At 41.1% G+C, this 22,751-nt stretch overlaps 2 protein-coding genes across 2 annotated transcripts; both read left to right on the top strand.

The window, feature by feature from the left end:
• The first annotated feature begins 2,595 nt into the window (after window positions 1-2,595).
• LOC117509229 (extracellular calcium-sensing receptor-like) lies at window positions 2,596-11,832 on the top strand. The gene is made up of 6 exons (XM_034168947.1): window positions 2,596-2,627; window positions 2,790-3,075; window positions 3,301-4,125; window positions 4,204-4,434; window positions 10,666-10,789; window positions 10,919-11,832. Exons 1-6 carry the CDS (start codon window positions 2,611-2,613, stop codon window positions 11,830-11,832), a joined length of 2,397 nt encoding a protein of 798 aa, XP_034024838.1. The 5' UTR covers window positions 2,596-2,610.
• Window positions 11,833-17,153: 5,321 nt separating this feature from the next.
• LOC117508981 (extracellular calcium-sensing receptor-like) lies at window positions 17,154-21,962 on the top strand. The gene is made up of 5 exons (XM_034168806.1): window positions 17,154-17,201; window positions 18,534-18,758; window positions 18,864-19,658; window positions 19,761-19,904; window positions 21,057-21,962. Exons 1-5 carry the CDS (start codon window positions 17,154-17,156, stop codon window positions 21,960-21,962), a joined length of 2,118 nt encoding a protein of 705 aa, XP_034024697.1.
• The last annotated feature ends 789 nt before the right edge of the window (window positions 21,963-22,751 follow it).

Below are 22,751 nucleotides of genomic sequence, written 5' to 3'. Positions count from 1 at the left end.
CTCATGTTGCAGCAGGATAATGCACGGCCCCATGTTGCAAGGATCTGTACACAATTCTTGGAAGCTGAAAATGTCCCAGTTCTTGCATGACCGGCATACTCACCGGACATGTCATCCATTAAGCATGTTTGGGATGCTCTGGACCAGCGTATACGACAACGTGTACCAGTTCCTGCCAATATCCAGCAACTTCGCACAGCCATTGAAGAGGAGTGGAAAAACATTCCACAGGCCACAATTGACAACCTGATCAACTCTATGCAAAGGAGATGTGTTGCACTGCATGAGGCAAATGGTGGTCACACCAGATACTGACTGGTATCCCCCCCCCCCCCAATAAAACAAAACTGCACCTTTCAGAGTGGCCTTTTATTGTGGGCAGTCTAAGGCACACCTGTGCACTAATCATGGTGTCTAATCAGCATCTTGATATGGCACACCTGTGAGGTGGGATGGATTATCTCAGCAAAGGAGAAGTGCTCACTATCACAGATTTAGACTGGTTTGTGAACAATATTTGAGGGAAATGGTGATACTGTGTATGTGGAAAAAGTTTTAGATCTTTGAGTTCATCTCATACAAAATGGGAGCAAAACCAAAAGTGTTGCGTTTATATTTTTGTTGAGTGTATATTTATTTGTTAAAACTTATTAATACTTACTACTATATTACTGTGGAGATCAAATTGTGCACTGATGAATACATTCTTTAACCCTCTGGGGTAAGGGTTAGGGTCCAAAGTTATTTTCTCGATTTATCATACTTTCAGTAATTTCCCTTTCAAGGTACTTTATTTTACTATAATGCCAAAGTGTTGTATATCAAAATATTAAAACAATCTTGTTATGGTTAGGGGTTCAGAAGGAACCGGACCGTTTCAGGCAATGGACCCAAATGCAGGGAGCTAGACATGGGAAGGAGTACAAAAGAAATATATATTTATTAATAAACAATAAATAAATGTGCTGCACTGGGGTGCCTGCAGTATGGAGAGATGGCCGCATCCTGGCAGTGAAAATAGGGAGCTGCAGTATCCCGAGCCACTCTTGAAGGAGAATGATTACTAAGGTTCAAGGACCAGGACCAGGTGGAACGCTCGCCTCCGAAACCAGGAACTATGGGGAATAAAGACACACAGGGTGAGTCAATGCACTCGTAATGCTGAGTTCTTAGGAAGAGTTCTTGGAGGAGTTTGTCATCATAGCACAGTCACAGACAGGCACGAGTGAGAACGGGATCCCACTAAGACAAGGAGGAACTTAACTGGCATGTAGCAGAGTCGCACTCTGAGCAGAGAGCCAAAGATTTCCAAAGTGACGTTGCTGTGCAGGTAGCCAGGAACCAGGAGCCAGGGCAGCATGGGAGCTGCGCAGGAATCGTCTGGAATGCCAGGAAAGACAGTTCACTCTAATACGGGAATTAGATGGGAGGCCAGTTTACCTGAGGTTTAGCTGCGGGAAGCTCTTGCGTCTTAAGCACACATCAGGAAGACGTTGTCAAGGTCACAGAAATTTTAATTAATTTTCTATACCCACATACTCCAGTTAAGGGGTGGGGCCGGGGTTGGTGGGCTTGGAGCCTATAATATGAAATGCATTTTTTGAAAGTTAAAAAAAGAAATAAATAATTAAAGATATTGGCATTGCCAAACACTCCTAGCCAAGCTCTTCTCAGGTGTCTCTTGATCTCAAAGGCTAAGGATCCAGAGACATGGATGTCAGTGCCAAGATTAGTGAATATTTCTACAAGTTCAGCACCTTCACCACATACCGACAAACATTTCTGATGACTGTGTCCAGACAGTCATTAAAAGCCTGGTTCTTTGGTCTTGATCCAGGACAATCACAAACCAAGACACTCTCCTCACTTGGCTTATCAAGTGCTGCAATCAGCATATCCATTGATTCCACAATGATCACGCCATCATCCGCAAAGTCAAGGTCATTAAACCTTTCCACATGAACAAAAGCACCTAAGTTACAATGTCTATAATCCCACCCAACACCCAGTCCATGTAAGCAGTGGAGGCACCAAAACACATCCCTGATGCCCAAGTGCACTGCTAGTTGAGATATAATTGTATATTAAGATTTGTTAATATATGTTTGCTCAATAAAATAAATTAATCAGTCATTGTGGTTTAATATGCTTTATTCTTCCTTTGACTCTATCAATTTCCTTTGGGATTAATAAAGTTCTTATTCTTATTTTGTCATACATGTAAAATCTCTCAACCAGAGTTACAGTGATGAAAGAGTGAAAATCCACTTCATTTACACAATGAGCCCTATCATTGGTGGAGGGAAGACTAATAGTCGAGCATCCAAGCACCTGTAACTTTGTAATAATTAATAAGGTAGGCCTACAGCCTATAAAAGACATTAAGCTGAAGCCTTTCAGTAAGTGCTCAGGTGAACAGCTATGCTGCTGATGGCTGACGTGCTCCTTCTTTCCCTTCTGGCTGTCAGAGGACAGAAGCCTGCTTGTCAAACTTATGGGACCAAAGAGTTGTCTCAGTTTTCGAAGGAAGGAGACATCAACATTGGAGGAATTTTCTCCTTCCATCAGAACCCCGTCAGTGTCAATCCAGCTCTCCACATCAATCCAGGAATGATGCACTGTGACGGGTAAGAGAGAAATTAATGGAACAAAATAGGAATGTACACTCAAATTTTGTAAGTGGAATTCATATAGTATGCTTAACATTTCACAAACTGAACAGTTTAAGAAATATATATAAATATTTTTGTTTTGTTGTTGCTATTAATATTCTTATTAATATTCTTCAGATTGGACCCAGGGGAGCTCCAGTATGCATATACCATGATTTTTGCAATAGAAGAGATCAACAACAGCTCAGAGTTGCTGCCAGGAGTCACACTGGGCTACAGAATCTTTGACTCATGTCCGAGCATCCCGCTGTCAATCAGAGCTTCATTGAACCTGATGAACCAGTATGAAAATGAGGAAAGCAGCTGTGACCATTTTTCAACTGTACATGCTGTGATCGGGGATACCACATCCACCTCTACCATTGGCATTGCGCGCACCATGGGGCCCTTCCGCATACCTGTTGTAAGTTTCCATGCACGCTACAGTATGTGCTCAAGGGTGAATTAGTTTTAAAAAATCAAATCTAATTTTACATGCAAAAATCATTTTTATTCTTATTGTTATTATTAAAATGGTGATTTTTTTAAATTCTAATTCAGGTTGAGACTGGGCATTGAAGTTTTTAATTACACTAAGTATCAAAATATTACTAAAATTTGACATTTGTCTTGTGTAATGTGGTTTCAGATCAGCCATTCAGCCACCTGTGCATGTCTTAGCAATAGAAGAAACTACCCGTCTTTCTTCAGAACCATACCCAGTGACTCTTATCAGAGTAAAGCCCTGGCAAAGTTGGTAAAACACTTTGGTTGGAGCTGGGTGGGAACAATCAGGACCAACAGTGACTATGGCAATGGTGGCATGTCAACGTTTCTGAGAGCAGCTGAAAAGGAAGGCATTTGTGTTGAATACTCAGTGGCCATTTACCGAACAGACCCCAGGAAGTGGTTCTTGAGGGTGGTGGACATCATTAAAGCCTCCACCTCTAAAGTTATAGTTGCCTTCACGGATGGCACAGATCTTGACATTCTTATTAAAGAGCTCTATGTTCAGAATGTGACCGGCCTGCAGTGGGTGGGTAGTGAAGGATGGATCACTTACCGCTACATCGCTTCTCCGGTAAATTATGCAGTAGTTCAGGGAGCAGTGGGTTTTGCTCCACTTAATGTGGACATCCCTGAACTACAAGAGTTTTTAGCTAACAGCAAGCCTTCCACCATACTAGGGGACCATGGATTAGTGGAATTGTGGGAGATGGTATTTAGTTGCAAACTGAGTCCGCAAGCAGACAGTCATGGTCAAACTTCAGTTTCAGCCTGCACTGGAAATGAGTCTCTGAAGAACACCAGCTCACGCTTCACAGATGTCTCAGATGCAAGCTTGCTGAATAATATCTACAAGGCCACATATGCTGTAGCTCATGCACTTCACCTGTCACTCACGTGCCAAGATGGACAAAGCCCTTTTCAGGGCAACATCTGTGCAAAAAAGGAAAATTTAAAACCATGGCAGGTACACAGAAACAGTTTTCCCAAAGCATAACTTATCCTATTGATAATTAATTTGAATGATGTTATTCTTTCTCTGAAGGTGCTACATTACCTGACGCAAGTAAATTTCACCACAAAGATAGGTGAAAGTGTTTTCTTTGATGAGCTGGGTGATCCTGTGGCACACTATGAACTGGTAAACTGGCAGATGGATGAGACCGGTTTCATACACTTTGAGACCATCGGATACTTTGACGCTTTTCGCCCTGAAGGCCAACAGTTCCAAATGAAAGCAGGCATGAAAGCAATCTGGGCTAAAGAGAACCCAGAGGTAAGTCAACAGTGTGATAATTGTTTATTTTACAGGATTTTGGAATCAACTCCCAATTTTCCCAGATGACTGTGTCATTCATTTTAGAGAAAGGGTTAAAGATTTTGGTGTAATTTTTGATCCAACAATGTCTTTTGACTGAAATATGCCAAAACATTGATTAATCATTTTGCCTCCTCCAGGACTGTCAAAAAATGTCTTATTTTATGATCTCCTCCATAAGCAGACAAGATGTTTTCGATTACATCTGCAAGAGTTTAAACTGGAACGGGAAAAATTTGTTCATATCACTTGTGTTCTGGCCTCCCTTCGTTAGATTCATATGAATATAGTTGAGCTGTTGACTAAAAAACTTATGAATGATTGTGTGTCCACTTGAACTTGCCAACTTTATGTACCATTTTATGTCTCAGACTGTGGTCTCAGCATTCAAGTATGTTTTGAGTTTCAAAGGTTTAGAATAAGACATCAGGAAATAAAGCTTTTGCTTTCCATGCTCCTACTTTGGGAATGATCTTCTGATGGCTATAAGACAGTCTAATTCTGCTGAATCCTTTTAGACCAACCTTAAAATGCAGCATTTTCTACCATTTACTATTATCTTAAAGTTTTGTTGTATTTTCATTCAATTTTGCTGATTTGCATGATGTACCTATATTTTGGATTGTGATTTCGCATCTTTTTGGGGGGGATGTAAATAATTTTTAAAGGGGATAGAGAATCAAAATCATCTTTTTCATGTTTTTGATGTTAGTTCAGAGTCTCCCCGCTGTGGGGAATACACACAAAGTGCCAGCAAGTTTCAGAACCTCTATTTCAAGTATTTCTCCTTTTTTGAATTGCCCCTAGAAAACAGGCCAATCCGTTTTTGAGAGAAAAGTTACGTCACTTTTTCACCAATAGCCCCCCCACACACACACCCACACCCACCCCCTTTCACACACGCCCCTTCAAAATTAATTATTCATAAGGTTGTGCCCACCCATTCCTACCACTGGAAGAGGAGCAATGGCGAGCTACAGGTGTGCCTTCCCAGGCTGTCATAGCGGACTACGATCTTTACATATTCTTCCCACGGAAAGCAATGTACGCGATCAATGGCTTTTATTCATTTTTAACCGCATCCCCAGGACATACAACCGCCGACTATTTCTTTGCTCTGCGCATTTCACGGAGGACTGTTTGCACAATTTCGAGCTGGCTTCAGTCGGCATTTAATACTCAGTAGAGGGTCGGTTCCGACTTTGCGACAAAATCAACCCCAGCAATCAGTACAGCCTGTAAGTATCACATTTTCTTTTGTTTTAAATTTGTTTTTAAATTTATTTCGGATCGTTTTTTTTATTATCATTATTATTTTGTGACTGGACTTTATGTCACAGTCCGCCTCTGGCTGACTTCATGTTGGTGGGCGAGGAACAAGATTTATCACTCAACAGCAATGTTGAAACGTGATCTGTTAAATAAGTTAGTGAAGATTACTGTTGTCTCGTTTTCACTACAACGCGCTCAACTTTTGTTCAGAATCAGCTTCTTATCACTGGTAACGACGCGGATTTCCACTCACTCAAACCCGCAGCTTCACAGTGCTTTAAACCGTCGTCCACAGACTTCAATAGCGACACAAGTGCAGCAAAACGAGACGAATCATTGGATAAATGCTGGGCTTTGTCCCGCCCACCAGAGGCTCTGCGTGTCTGGGGGTCTATGGGGCAGTGGGCTGGCCTCGGCTGGCCTGGACGCCCAGCTTCTGCATGATGATTGGATGATCTGTCTGAGGCTGAATCCATTTTTGATTGACAGCGAAATGAGCGAATCAGGGATCATTTTCATTCTGTTCTGAGTTGAACCGGAGACTTTCCTAATCCTCTTAGCGGCATTTTCAGTGAGAGCAAGGGCAGCCAATAAAACAACGGCAACCGATCAGCGCCAACACCTACGTGCATTTCATAATGAGGTTGCCAAATAAGCTCCGAAATGACGCCATTAAAAGCAAACGAGGCATTCTAAACCCAACATAGTAACATAGCTGTTTCAGAGAGCCTTTTAGGAAGGTTCTGAGCCATTACAGACCCAACCAATTTTGTTTAGGGCTACATATCACATCACAGAACAAGGATTAATGCCCCATTCAACCTCTCTCCATCACCTTTAAATATACTAGTATAGGTACCATTGGTGAAGAGTAGTTTCCAAGTTTTAAGCATTTTTCTTCAACTATAAATAAATTTTAAAAATGATGCACGCCATTGGAATAAGCACATCAACATGGTGGTTTTAGGTTATAACTAAACTTTTAAAAACATTTACAAGTCTTTTAAAAGTGCTGTATGATTGTGGCAAAACTTTCAAAGTTTCCCAATAGTTGTTTCCTTGTAGTGTAAAGATATATATTGTCTGTTTTGTCTGTTTCACATTCTTTATTGTATTGCCTTACAACCAGTGGTGGGCACAGCTAATCAAAAAGTTATCTTCGGTAACCCCTAATCCGGCAACTGAAAAGTTAACTTTTATCACGATAAACCGTTAAACTGAAAACAAATTAGTAGAAGCTACAGTTAACCACTAACCACTAACTTTTAGTATTGACTCCGGTACACTATCAGCTACTGACAAGCCATTTTGAGTTAAAGAACCGCCGACGCTTCTGAGTAGAAGGCAACACAAACATCACAAACTCAACACAAACAATGAGTCAGAGCTTCTGTCTTTGTGCGCTCGGTTTATTGATATTAACGTTAACTCTGCCATTTTTACAAAGTAACAATATCATAAATATCTTTTACTTTTAAATTAATGCACTAATTCTGAATGTTTGAGCATTAAAACTCACAGATACCCAAAGGCATTATGGGAAAATGAGCCTCCTCATCACTAGTTGGCTGTTTATTTATTAGTAAAAAGCCAACACACAAGTTGTTGTGTGTGTTGGTTTTTACAGATAAATGTGTATTTGTAAATATGTCATTTGTTTTTCATTTGTTAAAAAAGGCATTTGCAAAACTGAAGATTCTGTTTGTTAAGTGTGATTCAGTGCACTGAATGTGTGACAGTTGGATGCTATGTGCACTCCCATCCAGTAGATGGCGGTGTTCCGTGCATTTTGGGTCAAAATCCATAGAACACCACCATATACTGGCCCACCACTGCTTAGAAGAGAGTTGTGTTCAAAGACATTCCAGAACTAGCCAAGATAGTGCAGGCTTTTTAAAAAATTTTAAATCACATATCACAGTTGTGATATGTGTACAACTGTGATATATTTGTTTTAGTGTATTTAGATTTTGTGGTGATTTGGCACTTTATAAGCCGATTAAATTGAAATTGAATTGAAATTGAACATTTTATTGAGTTTTAAAGTAAATAAATATGAAATTGGTCACTGGATCCTTAAACTTTGGACATAATAAACTCTACATGGTGGATCCTTGATCTCTGGACATAAATAGAAATAAACAAAATCTGTAGTTTTTGTCAAAAGCATTTCCTTTCAGATATTATTGGCATGAATGTCTTTCCATATATCTGACCTGAGTTCTTGCTTCACTTCAGGATGTAATTTGTAAAGAAATACAGCACGTTTCATTTTGGGAGGAAAAAACGTTTTAGTCGATTGTAGTTTCCTGTCTATATTACAACGTTTGGAAAGAGGTGTCATTTTATTTAAAGCGGCAATTCATTTTGAAGTTATTAATTCCGACTGGACTCTGTCTCGGCAGAGAGCCACGCAGTGTTTCGAGCTGTGTGAACGTAACGGAGGAGTAGGGTTGCCAACTCTCTGAAAAATAAATAAGGGACACCTCACCGCCAGGGCCGACCGGCCGACTGACCATTGCCTTCACCCTTCCCAGCGTCTGTGTGAAACGATTTTTAACCATTTGACTGACTTGACGAGCAGAGGTGGTGGCCAAGTGGTTAATGCGCTTGGTTTCAGTTCAGAAGGTTCCGGGTTCAAATCCCACCCCTGCCACATTTCTCCATGTAATGTGGAGTTGCGTCAGGAAGGGCATCCGGCGTAAAACTTGTGTAAACCTTGTGCCAATTCAACATGCAGATCCACCTTGGATTTGCTGTGGCGACCCCGAGTGCAAACAAGGGAGCAGCCGAAGGGACTTACCTACTGTTGACTTGACCCTGACTTTAGGTAGATGCATACATGCATTTGTTCTGATATGAACACATGGAAAACAAATTATTATTTAGCAATTTATTTTTAGTGCAAAATAAATTTTCAATCACAATTTCAATATGAGCATTCTGTCTTCTTTAAAAATAAATCTCTGTAGTGTTATTGCTTAACTTAAATTGTATAAGTAAGTCCCTTCAGCTGCTCCCTTGTTTGCACTCGGGGTCGCCACAGCAAATCCAAGGTGGATCTGCATGTTGATTTGGCACAGGTTTTACGCCAGATGCCCTTCCTGACGCAACTCCACATTACATGGAGAAATGTGGCAGGGGTGGGATTTGAACCCAGAACCTTCCGAACTAAAACCAAGCGCATTAACCACTTGGCCACCACCCCTGCACTTAACTTAAATTGTATAAATTAAAAAAAAAAAAATTAACAAAAAAAAAGACAATAGAAAATTTGCATCATCCAAAACAATGTAACAGTGCAAAACAATGTAACAGTGCATATTTACACATTTAGTGTAATAAAAAGTGCAAAAAATAAAGTCTGAAAAGTAAACAATACTGTTGTCGCGCACCTTTTCCACCCAGCCATTTGCCTTTTCTCATTCGCCCCTGTATTTTTGCATTCTTTTTTGTTTGTTTTTTTTTTTTTTTAGGAGGAGTAGTAACGACATTACAGACATTGCTGTCCGTAGTGTCGGTGTCCGTATAGATATCAGCCATGCTGCTTTGTTATTGTCGTCCAGCGACCGTCGTCGGCTCATGACGTCGGTATCTTCTTGCGAGCAGATGTCCCTCGACCAATGAGATAAGAGTGATTCTGTATTGTCAACTCGTGTCTGTCAGCTCATTGGTGAAAAGCAGGAGAGAGGCTGGGATCAAATTTACCGTAAGTTTCCATATAAAGCGCCAGTCAATTCCATTGACATTTTACAGACTTTTTGATTCTCACAGAAATACGGGACAAACTGCGTCCCGTTTCAGGTCAATACGGAACGCACACTTTTATTTCCAAATAAGGGACGATTCCGTTTTTCAAGGGACGGTTGGCAACCCTACGGAGGAGGATTCTCGTTTCTTGACTGCAGCAAGACAAGAGCCCCAATTAGTGACTTTAATACACACAAAAGTGACTCATGATATTTTAATGGCTTTGAGAGTGGTTAAGAAGCGGACTTCCAGCTTCTGAAGAGCAGCGAATCAAAGAGCCACGAGCCATTGAATCGAAGCACTGCATCAAAGAGCCACGAGCCATTGAATCGAAGCATTGCTTCAATGGTTCACAGCTTCAAAGTGGAGTCGCGATGCAGAAACGGTTGATTACAGACCCGCTGCAGACCAAACCCTGAATATCCGACTTTATTTGTACGTCTGTATGACTCTGAAACTCGGAAAAATCCGTATAACTATAACCAAAGCTGTGTTCATCGCGGGGACACGTTCGGCACTATTCAGGATTTTTTTTTTTTTTTTTTACCGATGACGAACGATGCGTAAAAAAATTTGACCAATGCAACTGCATCTGGTCTGGATTCGGGCCTGTACTCTGCCTGGGTCCCCGCGCTCCAGTGGTCTCAAATACTCACTGGTACATGCACCTCAGCTGGAACCTGCACCTTACGCCTGTGCATGAGGAGATAGGCGGTGAACCGGGTACTGGAATGCTTGGACGTGTTGTAGGCAAAAGCAGCTTGTTTTACATATGAGTCCCATCAACCCCCATGAGAAAGCAACAGCTTAGCCAGCTGACCAGTCAGCGTCAGCGTCCTGCTATGATGCTCCACCATGCCATCAGATCTGGGGTTGTATGCAGTCGTGCGGGTTGTCTTTATGCCCAATCACTGACAGAGGCTCTGAATCACCTCTGCCTCAAACTATATATATATATATATATATATATATATATATATATATATATATATATGGATAACAAACAACTGCAAATTATAAAGAATTATAAAGAAGACAATGCTCATACGGCCGAAGGTATTTCAGCATTGCGCTATATTTTTAGTTTGTATCTCCTGTTTGCTAAGCTGAAATCCATCCTTTATGAAACAAAGCATTACGACTGAATGATGTGTCACTGTGCTGTAGGTTCCAAAGTCTGTGTGCAGTCAGAGCTGTGTTCCAGGGACCCGCCAAGCTTTTATTCAAGGAAAACCAATTTGCTGTTTTGATTGTATTACCTGTGCCGATGGAGAGTTCAGCAACAGTACAAGTGAGATGCCCAGATTCCTACCTTTTACTCTAGCTGTCGTGTTTCTTTTGGGAAAAATAACTGCTAGCACTATGCTGTTATATCTGAAAATGTGTCTACTGTACAGTCTGAACATATTTATGCTTTCAGATGCAGTGAAATGTGACAAATGTCCTCCAGAGTACAAGTCCAATCAAGAAAAGAATAATTGTGACTTGAAAGCTATTGAGTTTCTCACCTTCCGTGAAGTGATGGGTACACTCTTGGTCACCTTTTCTGTTTTTGGTGTCTTCCTGGCATTGGCGGTAGCACTGATATTTTTCCTCTACAGGCACACTCCAATTGTCCGTGCTAACAACTGTGAGCGGAGCTTCCTGCTGCTCTTCTCCTTGTCTCTCTGTTTCTTGTGTTCTCTAACCTTCATAGCCCAACCATCTGAGTGGTCCTGCATACTGCGACATACAGCATTCGGGATTACCTTTGTCCTTTGTATGTCTTGTGTTCTGGGGAAAACGATGGTGGTGTTAATGGCCTTCAGAGCCACACTTCCAGGTAGCAAAGTCATGAAATGGTTTGGACCTGCACAGCAGAGACTCAGCGTTCTGGCTTTCACTCTGATACAGGTTATCATTTGCATCCTTTGGCTAGCAATGAACCCGCCATTTCCTTTTAAGAACACAAAACAGTATAAGGAGAAGATTATTCTTGAGTGTGCTCTGGGGTCACCCATATGGTTCTGGGCTGTGTTGGGATACATTGGATTCTTGGCTATGCTGTGTTTTGTACTTGCCTTTCTTGCTCGGAAACTGCCTAATAATTTCAATGAGGCTAAATTTATTACCTTCAGCATGGTGATATTTTGTACAGTCTGGATCACCTTTATCCCAGCATATGTCAGCTCTCCTGGGAAGTTCAGTGTGGCTGTAGAGATATTTGCTATTTTAGCATCAAGTTATGGAATGCTATTTTGTATTTTTTTGCCAAAATGTTACATCATTTTGCTGAAACCTCAGAATAACACAAAAAAGCATTTAATGGGTCATTCTAACCCCAGAGCCTTATAAGTAATTATTTGAATCTCATATATAATATATATATAATACATTTACATATGAAATGCATATGTAATTTTCACAGTGGGCCTTATGTATCAACGTGCGTACGGCGATATTTGAGCGTATATGGGGTGTACGCCAAAACGGCTGCGCTACTTGGCATTTATCAATGTGGTCGTTGGCGTACGCTGCGCTGAAAATATACACCAGGTCGAGAGGTGGCGTAAATTATACACCAAAATGAACCAGCGCTGGAATCCACATAAAAATGAAACTGATCAACATGATAAACAGTACCATTATACAAATCAATGCATATGTTACATAAATAACACTTTCCTGATTATACTACATAATAATCAATACAAATCCCACTTTTGCGGGATTGCTGGTCTATCGAGCACGATCTGTGGCCACATCGCTGACTGCAAAGAAAGCGCTGCTTGCCTTTTTCTCCAGACTTCGAGCCTGGAGCCAGAGCAGCACTGAGCTTAACTTTATGTGGTGTGATCGTTTTAGACAATGAAATTGATAATTACAACTGTAGTTTTGTCATTCCCTTCACCCGTGCTGCAATCAGGTTGTGTCGTCTCCATTCGTTTGTCACAATAAAATAAATTAAGAAATACATCTTAAGAATAAAGATATCTGAAAAATTAGGCGTGTCTTATTAATTGAGCGAGCAAATATCCACATGTCAAGAATTATTAACATGTGAAAAGAGAATACATGTTATATGGCTGGGGGGGCCTGGCTGCCGGTTTGTTTGTCTTTTGGTTTCCTCCCAGGTGGCGTGCGTTTGGGACTGAGTGGCTGTGTTGCTGAGGCTGTCAGGACCTCACCCTGATCACCTGCGACTCGTCAGGACTCACAGCTGTAGTGCATCTGGATGGATTGGAACATGTTGGCATTTAAGACTGGAGTGCACAGTGTGTATTTGCCAGAGACTCGACCTTGTGACCAGACGGGTGAGATCGTCGTCTTGGGAGCCATCTCATCAACAGCGGATGCTGAGAACGTCCAGGTTTGATGCACAGTCTGTGAAAGAGGAGGGGGTGAGGTCTCACGCTCGTCAGCACACTTCCTGAGGTACGTTAGATTTTGTGACTAACAGTTATACAGTCAGTAAATGTGGTGTCCCTCACACCTTATTGTATTGAACTGTTTGTTAGTCATGTATCAGCTTCCACTGCGGTGGAGTTTTGTGAACTGGATGTTCCATGCCTGCAGGTTGGGAAGCTGATCAGTAATCAAGCCAGGAAGTGTTTGCTGTTTGTACACCTTTAAGTGTTCTGTGTGTAGAGTGTGGACTCACATAATGGTTCCTTCTTTCACAGACTCGGTTGTTGCGGCCACCTGGGGGGTGTCGGCGGGGTCCTTGGGTCCGAAACAGCTTCTGGCTCCGGACCGTTAGCGCTGCTGGGAGCGCACCACGCCAGGCCGCACCTTTTTGTTATTATCACTGTTATGTATTAAATTCAGTTAGCCTTTGAACCGTGCTCTGCTTATTTCATACTGGGTCCTTCAAACGCTGGTCGGTTCTCCGAGCTGCGTCCGACACATAACAATACAGTGGTCCCTCGCTATAACGCGGTTCACCTTTCGCGGCCTCGCCGTTTCACGGAGTTTTTAGTCCAATTTTGCATGCCTTTTTTTTTTACAGTGCATTGTGTTCTGCGTGTCTGTTTATAAGAATCTTCTCGCCCAGAAGAAAAAAGAGCGCCAACAACTACTCTTAACTGTGTTTGTCACTCGGAAACAGACACCTGCAGCCAGGTGTGAGTGGAAAAAGGTGCGGCGTCAGGACGCAGAGGCGCGATCTGTGAAATACTGGTCAGTCACTATTAATAATTTCTTATGTGTCCGACCTCGTACGTTGATCGTTAAAATTTAATTTGTTAGTTCTAAGAGCCATCATAATTATTTATAGGAAAACGTTTTTTTTTTTTTTCTCAAACAAATGTTTGGGCCTGAAAACAGTTTGGTCTTATTTTTCTACTAAGGTTTGAACTTTGAGAGTGTTTACACACGAGAGAAAATTGAGAAAATGTTCATGCCTGATAGAGAAAAGTGTATAAAGTGGTTTTACAGGGCATAAACGAGGGACCACTGTAACACTTTTTTGATTATACTACAAAACAATTGATACGACGGCCGCTTTTGATGCTCTATTGGCATGCGTCGTAATTGGTGGAGTTCTTTCTCTTTGCCGTCTTCCTGGCTTCCATGTCGTAAAATGAGGGTGTGTCTGAAGCGGAGTCTGAATATTTATGGGCGTGTTTATTATAATTACGATTGTTTTCACCCGCCGCATTTATCAAGGTCACGTCAGGCGTACGCTGGAAATGGGCAGGTGCGCACTGCTTGATACATGTCACGGCAACTTTGGTGTACTTCAAATTTACACCGTAAATTTACACCACAAGTGCAGCCCAGTGTCTTACAGGCACTTATATTTTTATCATAATTTATAAGGAAAAGTTAGGTGAGAGATTTAATAACAGTATTTTAAAAAAATCCTGTAACTGTGTGGTTGTTAATAAGAAATAAAAATGTACAGATTTGCAGAAATTTGTAAGATTTGTTGTGTCAACAAATCACGGGATTGGAATATCATTTTGGAGTATATTTTCCAAGACAATGAAATACTCCTGCATTGTTCCTTGAGTGCCAGATACTATCCTGAAATCACAATTTTCAACCACAAAATTTCATTTCTTTTGTTTTGTTACATTTCAAAATAAAAACGTTGTGGAAAGAAAAACAGAACTGGTCACACTTGAACAATTACAGAAACATATCACTTTTAACTGAAATAAACATTACCACCATTCACAACCTGTATGGTCCACCAACCCAGTCTCACGGCAACTCGTGATTCAGCAGCATGAAATATACATTAATCTACCGGTTCGTGATATTGTGATGAAAAGCGCCTCATTTTTGTCACGGCAGCACAAATTCATTCTAATTCATTCTGTGATGGCTGCACAAAATTAAAAGTGAAGCGGCGGGGTCGGGGTGGTTATGTTTAGGGTGAGGGGAAGGAGTAAGATTAGGTTATGGTTAAGGTTAGGGTTGGGGGTAGGAGTATGGTTAGTAATAGTGAGTTAAAAAAAAAAAAACCCCGTCATGAAAATTTGACTCATTTCGTCACGGGAGCACAAAAAAATGTGAGACTGGGTTCGGTCCACAATCTTAAGCGGTGGACTCTAAGTGAGCCTTCATATGATAAGGATTTCAATTTCATATATAAAATTTATGAATCAGACAATAAACTGCAGTGAGTGCAGCATTCATTTTGGTGAGAAAAAAAAAAAAAAACTTTCCTTATTCAAATTCATTCCAGTGGTATTCTGCCCTTACTAGTATGCAGCACTTATCTAGCTTGACAGATAGTTCTGGAGTAAATCACTGAATAAATTAACAAATTGAAAATATGGTTTGTCCAAAACAAATTGTCATTAAACTTAAATAAAATAGGGATGAAGTGGAGGTGTAAGAGTCACTAGGTGTTTATGTTCATTGTTGTTAGTTGGGTTTACATTTTCTGTTGTTTTGTTTTATCAGGTTCTTTTGTCTCTTTCTCTAAAACTGTATTGTAGCATTATTAGTTATTATTACTATTATTGTTGTTGTTGGTGTTATTATTCTTAATATAGAAATAAAAATAAATGTAAAAAATATTATGATTTGTAATACATTTGACTCTTTTACAACAAGAGCTGAGCCATTAATTATTATACAGAAAACAAATGCACACAAACGTGCTGAGATGTGAACAGCTTAATGCTAACTTTAACATTGAAAATGCGATAGACATGCTAACGCATTAGCATCGGCCCCATTTTTAAGTTATAAAATACATCTATCAACTGTTTCAGAAGACCATAACAGGTCGGTTTAACATAAAAAAAGGTAAATATTACTCACACATATGCTCTTTAGGTTTTTAGCAGGGAAAAGTAAGATAAAGCAAAATAAAAAAAAGAACCAACAACGCAACGGGTCAGATCACTGCTTCATTGCTTCAAAGCTTCAAAGAAGAGTCGCGCTGCAGAAACGGTTGATTATAGACCCTGCAGGGGTTGTGTAGTCAACGTAGAGAAATTATCATTTTCCTGACAAACACCCCCCAAAAACAACGGCCGCTCTGAAGCACCGATAACGGAATCGTTAAGCAAAAAGGCTATTGATGTCAGTGGATCGAATTATTTCAATTTTCAATTTCAATTTATTTTCATTTATATAGCACCAAATCACAACAGAGTTGCTTCAAAGTGCTTCACACAGGTAAGGTCTAACCTTACCAACCCCCAGAGCAACAATGGTAAGGAAAAACTCCCTCTGAGGAAGAAACCTCAAGCAGACCAGACTCAAAGGGGTGACCCTCTGTTTGGGCCATGCTACAAACATAAATTACAGAACAATTCACAGAACAATTCACAGAACAGTTCACGGACGAATATACAAGAAATGCTATTGGTGCATAGGACAGGAGGCTCGCCAACACGAATACAACTCCCATCTTTGGATGGCGCTGCACCTTAAACAGAGAGAAAAAAACAGAATCAGGCATCAGAAAGACAAAAAAAAAAATACTGTATAATATGCCAGCATTAAACAACAAGAAAACAGAGAAATACTAAAGTGATCGCCGGCCACTAGCCGTAAACGTCACTAAAAGACCCAGAATTTAGGTAAAGTTGATCATTTCTTAACGATACTTGAAAAGAACCGGTTCCCGATACCCAACCTTACCTTTAAATGAGACCTCAAATTAGTAACAGGTGAGCACGTTACAGGCCTAAATTGAGCTCTCGAAATATGTATTTCATGCTTCCATGTCATCATTTCTGACAATTTCTCAAAGAAATTGAGAAACTGTGCCCTCGTTTTACTAAGGACCCCTTCACACATAACACAAAAGACGCAAAAACTGGAAGAAAATCTGCTAACCAAAAACAAAATGGGGAACCACGAAATATTCCACCTGCTGCCGGGAGGGACGCACAGTTGGACGGGTGTGCACGATACCACAGCAATGGTTTTGTGCACGCCTGTGTTCACGCATATGAACAGTGCGAGCACCTGGAAAGTCACACAGCAGCGGAGCAAAAAAATAATAAAACACCACAATTTATAATACTTAATCAGAGTTAGTGTACGCCTCGACGTACACCAGGAAGTAATGAAATGACGTGGATTACTGTTCTCCCTTTCATGATTTACATGGATTACCTGATGCACTCCTTCTCATGAAGATATCAGGCAGGTTCTCGTCTCATGAAGAGTTGGCTCCCGTCTCATGAACAGCGAGCTCTCGTGTCATGAATGCATCAGCTGGCATGGTGTGTCCAGTGCGCAGTGATCCACTGGTGACCGCATTACAAATGTGTTGATGTGTTTTAATTATTACAATGTGGTCCCAGTGTCCAGCCAGCCCCAAGTGCGTGTCCAGTGAGCGGCATACATGTCCAGTGAGCGGCGCGCTCTTGGAGAGACACTGCGTTATGTGGACCGTACCTCATGTGGGTGATGTTACATTCAGATTGCCAGCTGAGTGTTCACATGATGCATGCTGACCAACCGCTCCAGCCTGTGGCAAAAGTGATATATGTCTTTATGTATTTCCACGTGAGGACAGCAGGCACACGCATGCTCCTCACAGCATACAGTTGGAAGGTCATGTCCTTCAAAACACGGTACGTGTTCTCCAGGTGGGCCTCGCAGGTTCAGAGATCTCAACAGCTGCTGCTGTTTGTACACCTGTTCGTACAGCGCACAGAATAAAGTGTCACTCTCTGTTTCTGTGTTCTGTGATCATTCGCTGTAGTTATTTGTTATGTAATTGTGCATGTAGTTATTGTGGTAATGTTTTATATACCTGTCCTGGCTGTGGTCTCTGTGTTTTTAATGTAACACGTCATGTTACATCAGCTGAGAGATGCCTTGCTGTGCTGTGTGAGCTCAGATGTGGCTGGCCGGTACCAATGTGAACACATCTATGCATACATATCATTTCATGCAAATGTCGGGGGGGGGGGGGTGACACGCGCGATACACATGCACGCCACATGTGTTGGGGGAGAGCAGGGGGACACAACATACGCACGATACACACGCATGCCACATGTGTTGAGGGGGGAGCCGACACTTTGGCACATTACATGTGTGTTGCTCAGTGCCACACTCATGGGATAGCCACGCCTTTTCTAAGTACCCAGCGAGCATTGTTAGATGTTCGTGTGTGGCACCTGGAATTTGGCTGACACCTGCTGATAGAGGGGTCGAATGGGCACTCACAGGGCATTCGCTGTCTTTCGGCCGCTGCCTCACGGTAAGCCTCACCGACCGAAATAAACCGCGTAAACGATGGAATTGGATTAGAATGGGAATAACCCCCTTGTGTCTGATGATTTGTGGACGATCATGCTGTTATACGGTTGCAAATAAACATTTTACCGGCTCCGCTAATGTGTTGTCGGTAAAGCTGCACAGTAGTGTCCTCAGTTTCCATCACCACAGCTGATAAAGCTGTCAACCAATATGAAAGCCATTATTCAGAGTCTGTTTAAAAAAAAAAAAGAGTGGGTCTTTTTCCTCACAATCAACTGTAAACGTTTGTCTGGCTTTTTTATGGAAATTTGGAGTAATGGGTCTCATTATTCTTTTGCTTATCTCTGTTCATTGTTGGACTGCAATGTGAGCTCTTGCCTGGCATCACTCTGGGCTATAAGATCTATGATAGCTGTGGCTCCATTGCCAGGGGAGTGAGAGTTTCACTTGCTTTGGCTAATGGTATTGAAGAATTATCTACATCCTCCCAGGCACCATGCACCAGACCAGCCCAAGTGTCAGCCATTATGGGCGAGTCATCATCTTCTCCTTGCATGGCAGTTGCTACTGTCACTGGACCTTTTTACATCCCAGTGGTGGGTAGATGTCTTGGAGTAAAAATTTATTTCATATTCAATGCAAACTAATATATGAATCTGCCAAATGCAGGGTTTTTTCTGTCTATTGTTTGTTTTCATTAGATCAGCCACTTTGCCACTTGTGCTTGTCTCAGTGACAAAATCAGATACCCATCATTCCTCAGAACTATACCCAGTGACTACTACCAGAGCCGGGCTTTGGCACAGTTGGTCAGACACTTTGGTTGGACTTGGGTGGGAGCAATCCGAACAAATGATGATTATGGCAACAATGGCATGGCCACATTCACAGAAACTGCCCACAGGCTTGGCATCTGTCTGGAATATTCTGTATCCTTCTTCAGAACTGATCCACCAGAGAAAATTAAAAAGATTATTGACATTATCGAAGCCTCTACTGCCAAAGTAATTGTCACATTTCTCTCTCATGTTGATATTGTCATACTAATAGAGGAGTTTGCCCACCACAACCTGACTGGGTATCAGTGGGTTGGCACTGAGGGCTGGATCTTTGACTCACTCACTGCAGCTATCGACAAGCATTATATTCTGGGTGGTGCTATTGGGTTATCTATCCCCAAAGCCCATGTCAGCGGCCTCAGAGAGTTTATACTGGATGTAATACCATTAAATACATCCAGTCATGAATTATTTACAGCATTTTGGGAGGAACTCTTTAATTGTAAGTTCAATTCCACAAAGTTGTCAAAAGAAAACATGAAACACTGCACTGGATCTGAAGATTTGAGCGGACTTAAGAACAGCTTCACTGACATGTCGCTCATGCCTATATTTAACAATGTCTATAAAGGTGTGTACGCTGTGGCCCATGCACTTCACAGAATTCTCCATTGTAACAAAACATGCAACAACAATGTGCAGCTAGATCCATTCATTGTGAGTTGAACATTGACGCCTTTAATAGTTATATTTATTTATTGCAACCTGTTTATAAGACTTTTCATCCAACAATGTTTTTTGTAATATATTTTTCATTAGATTTTACAGCACATAAGGAAAACTCAATTCAAAACAAAAGAAGGGGAACATGTTTATTTTAACACAAATGGAGACCCAGCTGCAAAGACAATAGTTCACATTATTTACATCGCCCATGAGAAGGAATGGATAAATATCTGTACTGTAAGGTCTATTGTGGATATATGCATATGTACTGTATATGTACGTACATATAGATATGCATATGTGTATGTGTATAGGTATGTGTGTATGTGTATGTATATGTGTGTGTGTGTATATATATATATATATATATATATATATATATATATATATATATATATAGTATTTCTACCTCATTTTATGCCGTGGTCTGTTACAAGTATTATTATTATTGCTTATCCTTGCACACACTGCTTGATGAACATTTTCCTCTACTCACACCCATCTTGTGTGTTTTTTAAGAGCTGATGTAACGTGAATTTCTCCTCTGTGAGATCAATAAAGTTTATCTTATCATATCTTAACAACCTGCTTTGTGGCGGCATGCGCACAGTAGCACACAGAGCTTTCGGTTTGATAGCCGCTGTTCACATTCACTGTACATGATAATAATTCATAATTTTTATCATGATAAAGTGTGCCACATACATTTCAACAGTTCCTTTTGTGCTCAGGGGGGTGGACATTACTTCAGATCATACCTGCAGGGATACTGTGCCAGATCTATCTCGAGGTTCCCTCATATGCGCTCAGATCATTTCGGATCCCATTATGCCACCATTAGAACACATAAATTGCAGTTAGATGGTCCACAGATGGTGTGTCACCTGATGCACATATCACTTGCGCTGTGAGGGAGCGTCAGCTTTGACATTTTGGAAATGTGGCCAGTTCCTCTGTGCGTGATACAGCATGCATGTGCCTGAGTGCTGAGGACCCCAGTCGCTGGTGAAGGCTAATGGGATGCCCTCATTTCACCTGGCTGCGGCAAAGAGATGGTTATTTTAGAGATGTGGGAATGGACTGGTTGCCTGCCTGAGTGGTTGCCATTCATGAATCAATGTGGTTCTGTGGTGCCATGGATGCAGCAAAGCAAAGCACCAGTGCACACTCCCAGATCTGACGTGGCTTGACAAGTGAGCTCTGAAAACGGAGGTAGTTAGAAAAACTATCTCACTGTCCAATTATGTATGAAACTGACTCTATATGAATTTACATGTGTATCATATCACTCAAACACATTATCTCAGTTGAGTTAAAATGCTTGCAATGGTGTGCTATCCGAGCTTTGGTGTTTAAATTAAGAAAAATAACTGATCTGTGATGTGTTTTGTTGTGACCGCAGACTCTGCCACCTGTGTTCGATGCCATCCTGAATTCTGGTCAAATGTAAGAAGAGATGCCTGTGTTAAAAAGGAGGCAGAGTTTCTGTCATATGAAGAGATGATCAGAGTGCTACTCATTTCAGCATCCATTTTTGGAACTCTCATGACTGCTGCTGTGGCATCGATCTTCTTCACATACAGAAAAACTCCGATTGTCCGAGCCAACAACTGTGAGCTGAGCTTCCTGCTGCTCTTCGCCTTGTCTCTCTGTTTCTTGTGTTCTCTAACCTTCATAGGCCGGCCCTCTGAGTGGTCCTGCATGCTGCGACACACTGCATTTGGGATAATTTTTGTCCTCTGTGTCTCTTGTGTTCTTGGGAAAACAATAGTGGTGTTAATGGCCTTCAGAGCCACACTTCCAGGCAGCAAAGTCATGAAATGGTTTGGACCTGCCCAGCAGAGACTCAGTGTTTTGACTTTCACTCTGATACAGGTTATGATTTGTGTCTTTTGGCTGACAACCTCTCCCCCTTTTCCACTGAAGAATTTTGATGATTTCAAAGAAAAAATAATACTGGAATGCGCATTGGGCTCAGCGGTGGGCTTCTGGGCTGTTCTTGGGTACATTGGACTTTTGGCCCTGCTGTGCTTTGTGCTGGCTTTTCTGGCTCGGACATTGCCTGATAATTTTAGTGAAGCTAAGTTCATTACCTTCAGTATGCTGATTTTCTGTGCTGTCTGGATCACTTTTATCCCAGCGTATGTCAGCTCTCCTGGAAAGTTCAGTGTTGTTGTGGAAATATTTGCTATTTTAGCCTCCAGTTTTGGCCTGCTCATTTGTATTTTTATTCCAAAATGTTATATAATCTTACTGAAACCAGAGAAGAACACCAAAAAGCTTATGTTGAGGTAAGCACATTTAGTGCAGCAGATAACAGACTATTTACAGAGGAATCTTTCAAATCTGGAAACAAGCACCAAAGTTGGAACACATACTCCTCAAACATTACTCTTTTGAAAAAAAAAAACTGAGTATCCACTTTAATTTTCAGTCGGTGGCCAGGTAGGGGTCAATTGAAGAATTACACAGGGGTCAAAATTAAAAAATGTTCCAATCATATTGAAAGCTATACCACATTATTTGTCTGAACATAAATATCACAAAAAGGTATAGTTTGGACTACCTATGACTGAATGTTCTGGAGTTATGGGGTAAAAACAGCAAGAATGTTAACAAAGGTCAGCATTAGTTTGTACAGGGGTCAGACGTTAAAGTTGCTCTAAATATTGTAAAATGTGATGCAAATTATTGGTTGAGTTAATAGGGTTTTAAAAAGGAATAGTTTGCACTATGTGTCATGCTTAGTTATGTTACAGGGTAACATATGTCACATGTCGTAGAATCCAATGGACGTTGACATTGCTCTACCTTTACCTTGCAGACCAAGCATTCAACACAGTCAAAACTATTTCACTTATTAATCCTATTAGTTCAACCAATAATTTGCACCACTTTTTACCAAATTTGGAGCAACTTTAACTTCTAACCCCGTCACCATTCTTGTTGTTTTTATCCAATAACTCCATAACATTCAGTCACAGATAGTCCAAAGTATACCTTTTTGGTATCGTTGTGATCAGACAAATAATGTGGTATAGCCTTCAATATGATTGGAGCATTTTTAAATTTTGACCCCTGTGT

Source organism: Thalassophryne amazonica, chromosome 4 (genome assembly GCF_902500255.1).
Source record: "Thalassophryne amazonica chromosome 4, fThaAma1.1, whole genome shotgun sequence".
In the NCBI taxonomy this organism is placed as follows: Eukaryota; Metazoa; Chordata; class Actinopteri; order Batrachoidiformes; family Batrachoididae; genus Thalassophryne; species Thalassophryne amazonica.
This window is presented reverse-complemented; position numbering and strand designations above follow the sequence as displayed.

Excerpts from the sequence above, each read along its gene's own strand:
- LOC117509229 (XM_034168947.1), top strand. Across the intron at positions 3,076-3,300 it reads GGCCCTTCCGCATACCTGTT|ATCAGCCATTCAGCCACCTG; the intron begins GTAAGTTTCCAT and ends ATGTGGTTTCAG. Across the intron at positions 4,435-10,665 it reads GGGCTAAAGAGAACCCAGAG|GTTCCAAAGTCTGTGTGCAG; the intron begins GTAAGTCAACAG and ends ACTGTGCTGTAG.
- LOC117508981 (XM_034168806.1), top strand. The coding sequence starts at position 17,154 with ATGAATGCATCAGCTGGCATGGTGTGTCCAGTGCGCAGTGATCCACTG. Across the intron at positions 17,202-18,533 it reads CAGTGCGCAGTGATCCACTG|CTCTTGCCTGGCATCACTCT; the intron begins GTGACCGCATTA and ends CTGCAATGTGAG. Across the intron at positions 19,659-19,760 it reads TGCAGCTAGATCCATTCATT|ATTTTACAGCACATAAGGAA; the intron begins GTGAGTTGAACA and ends ATTTTTCATTAG.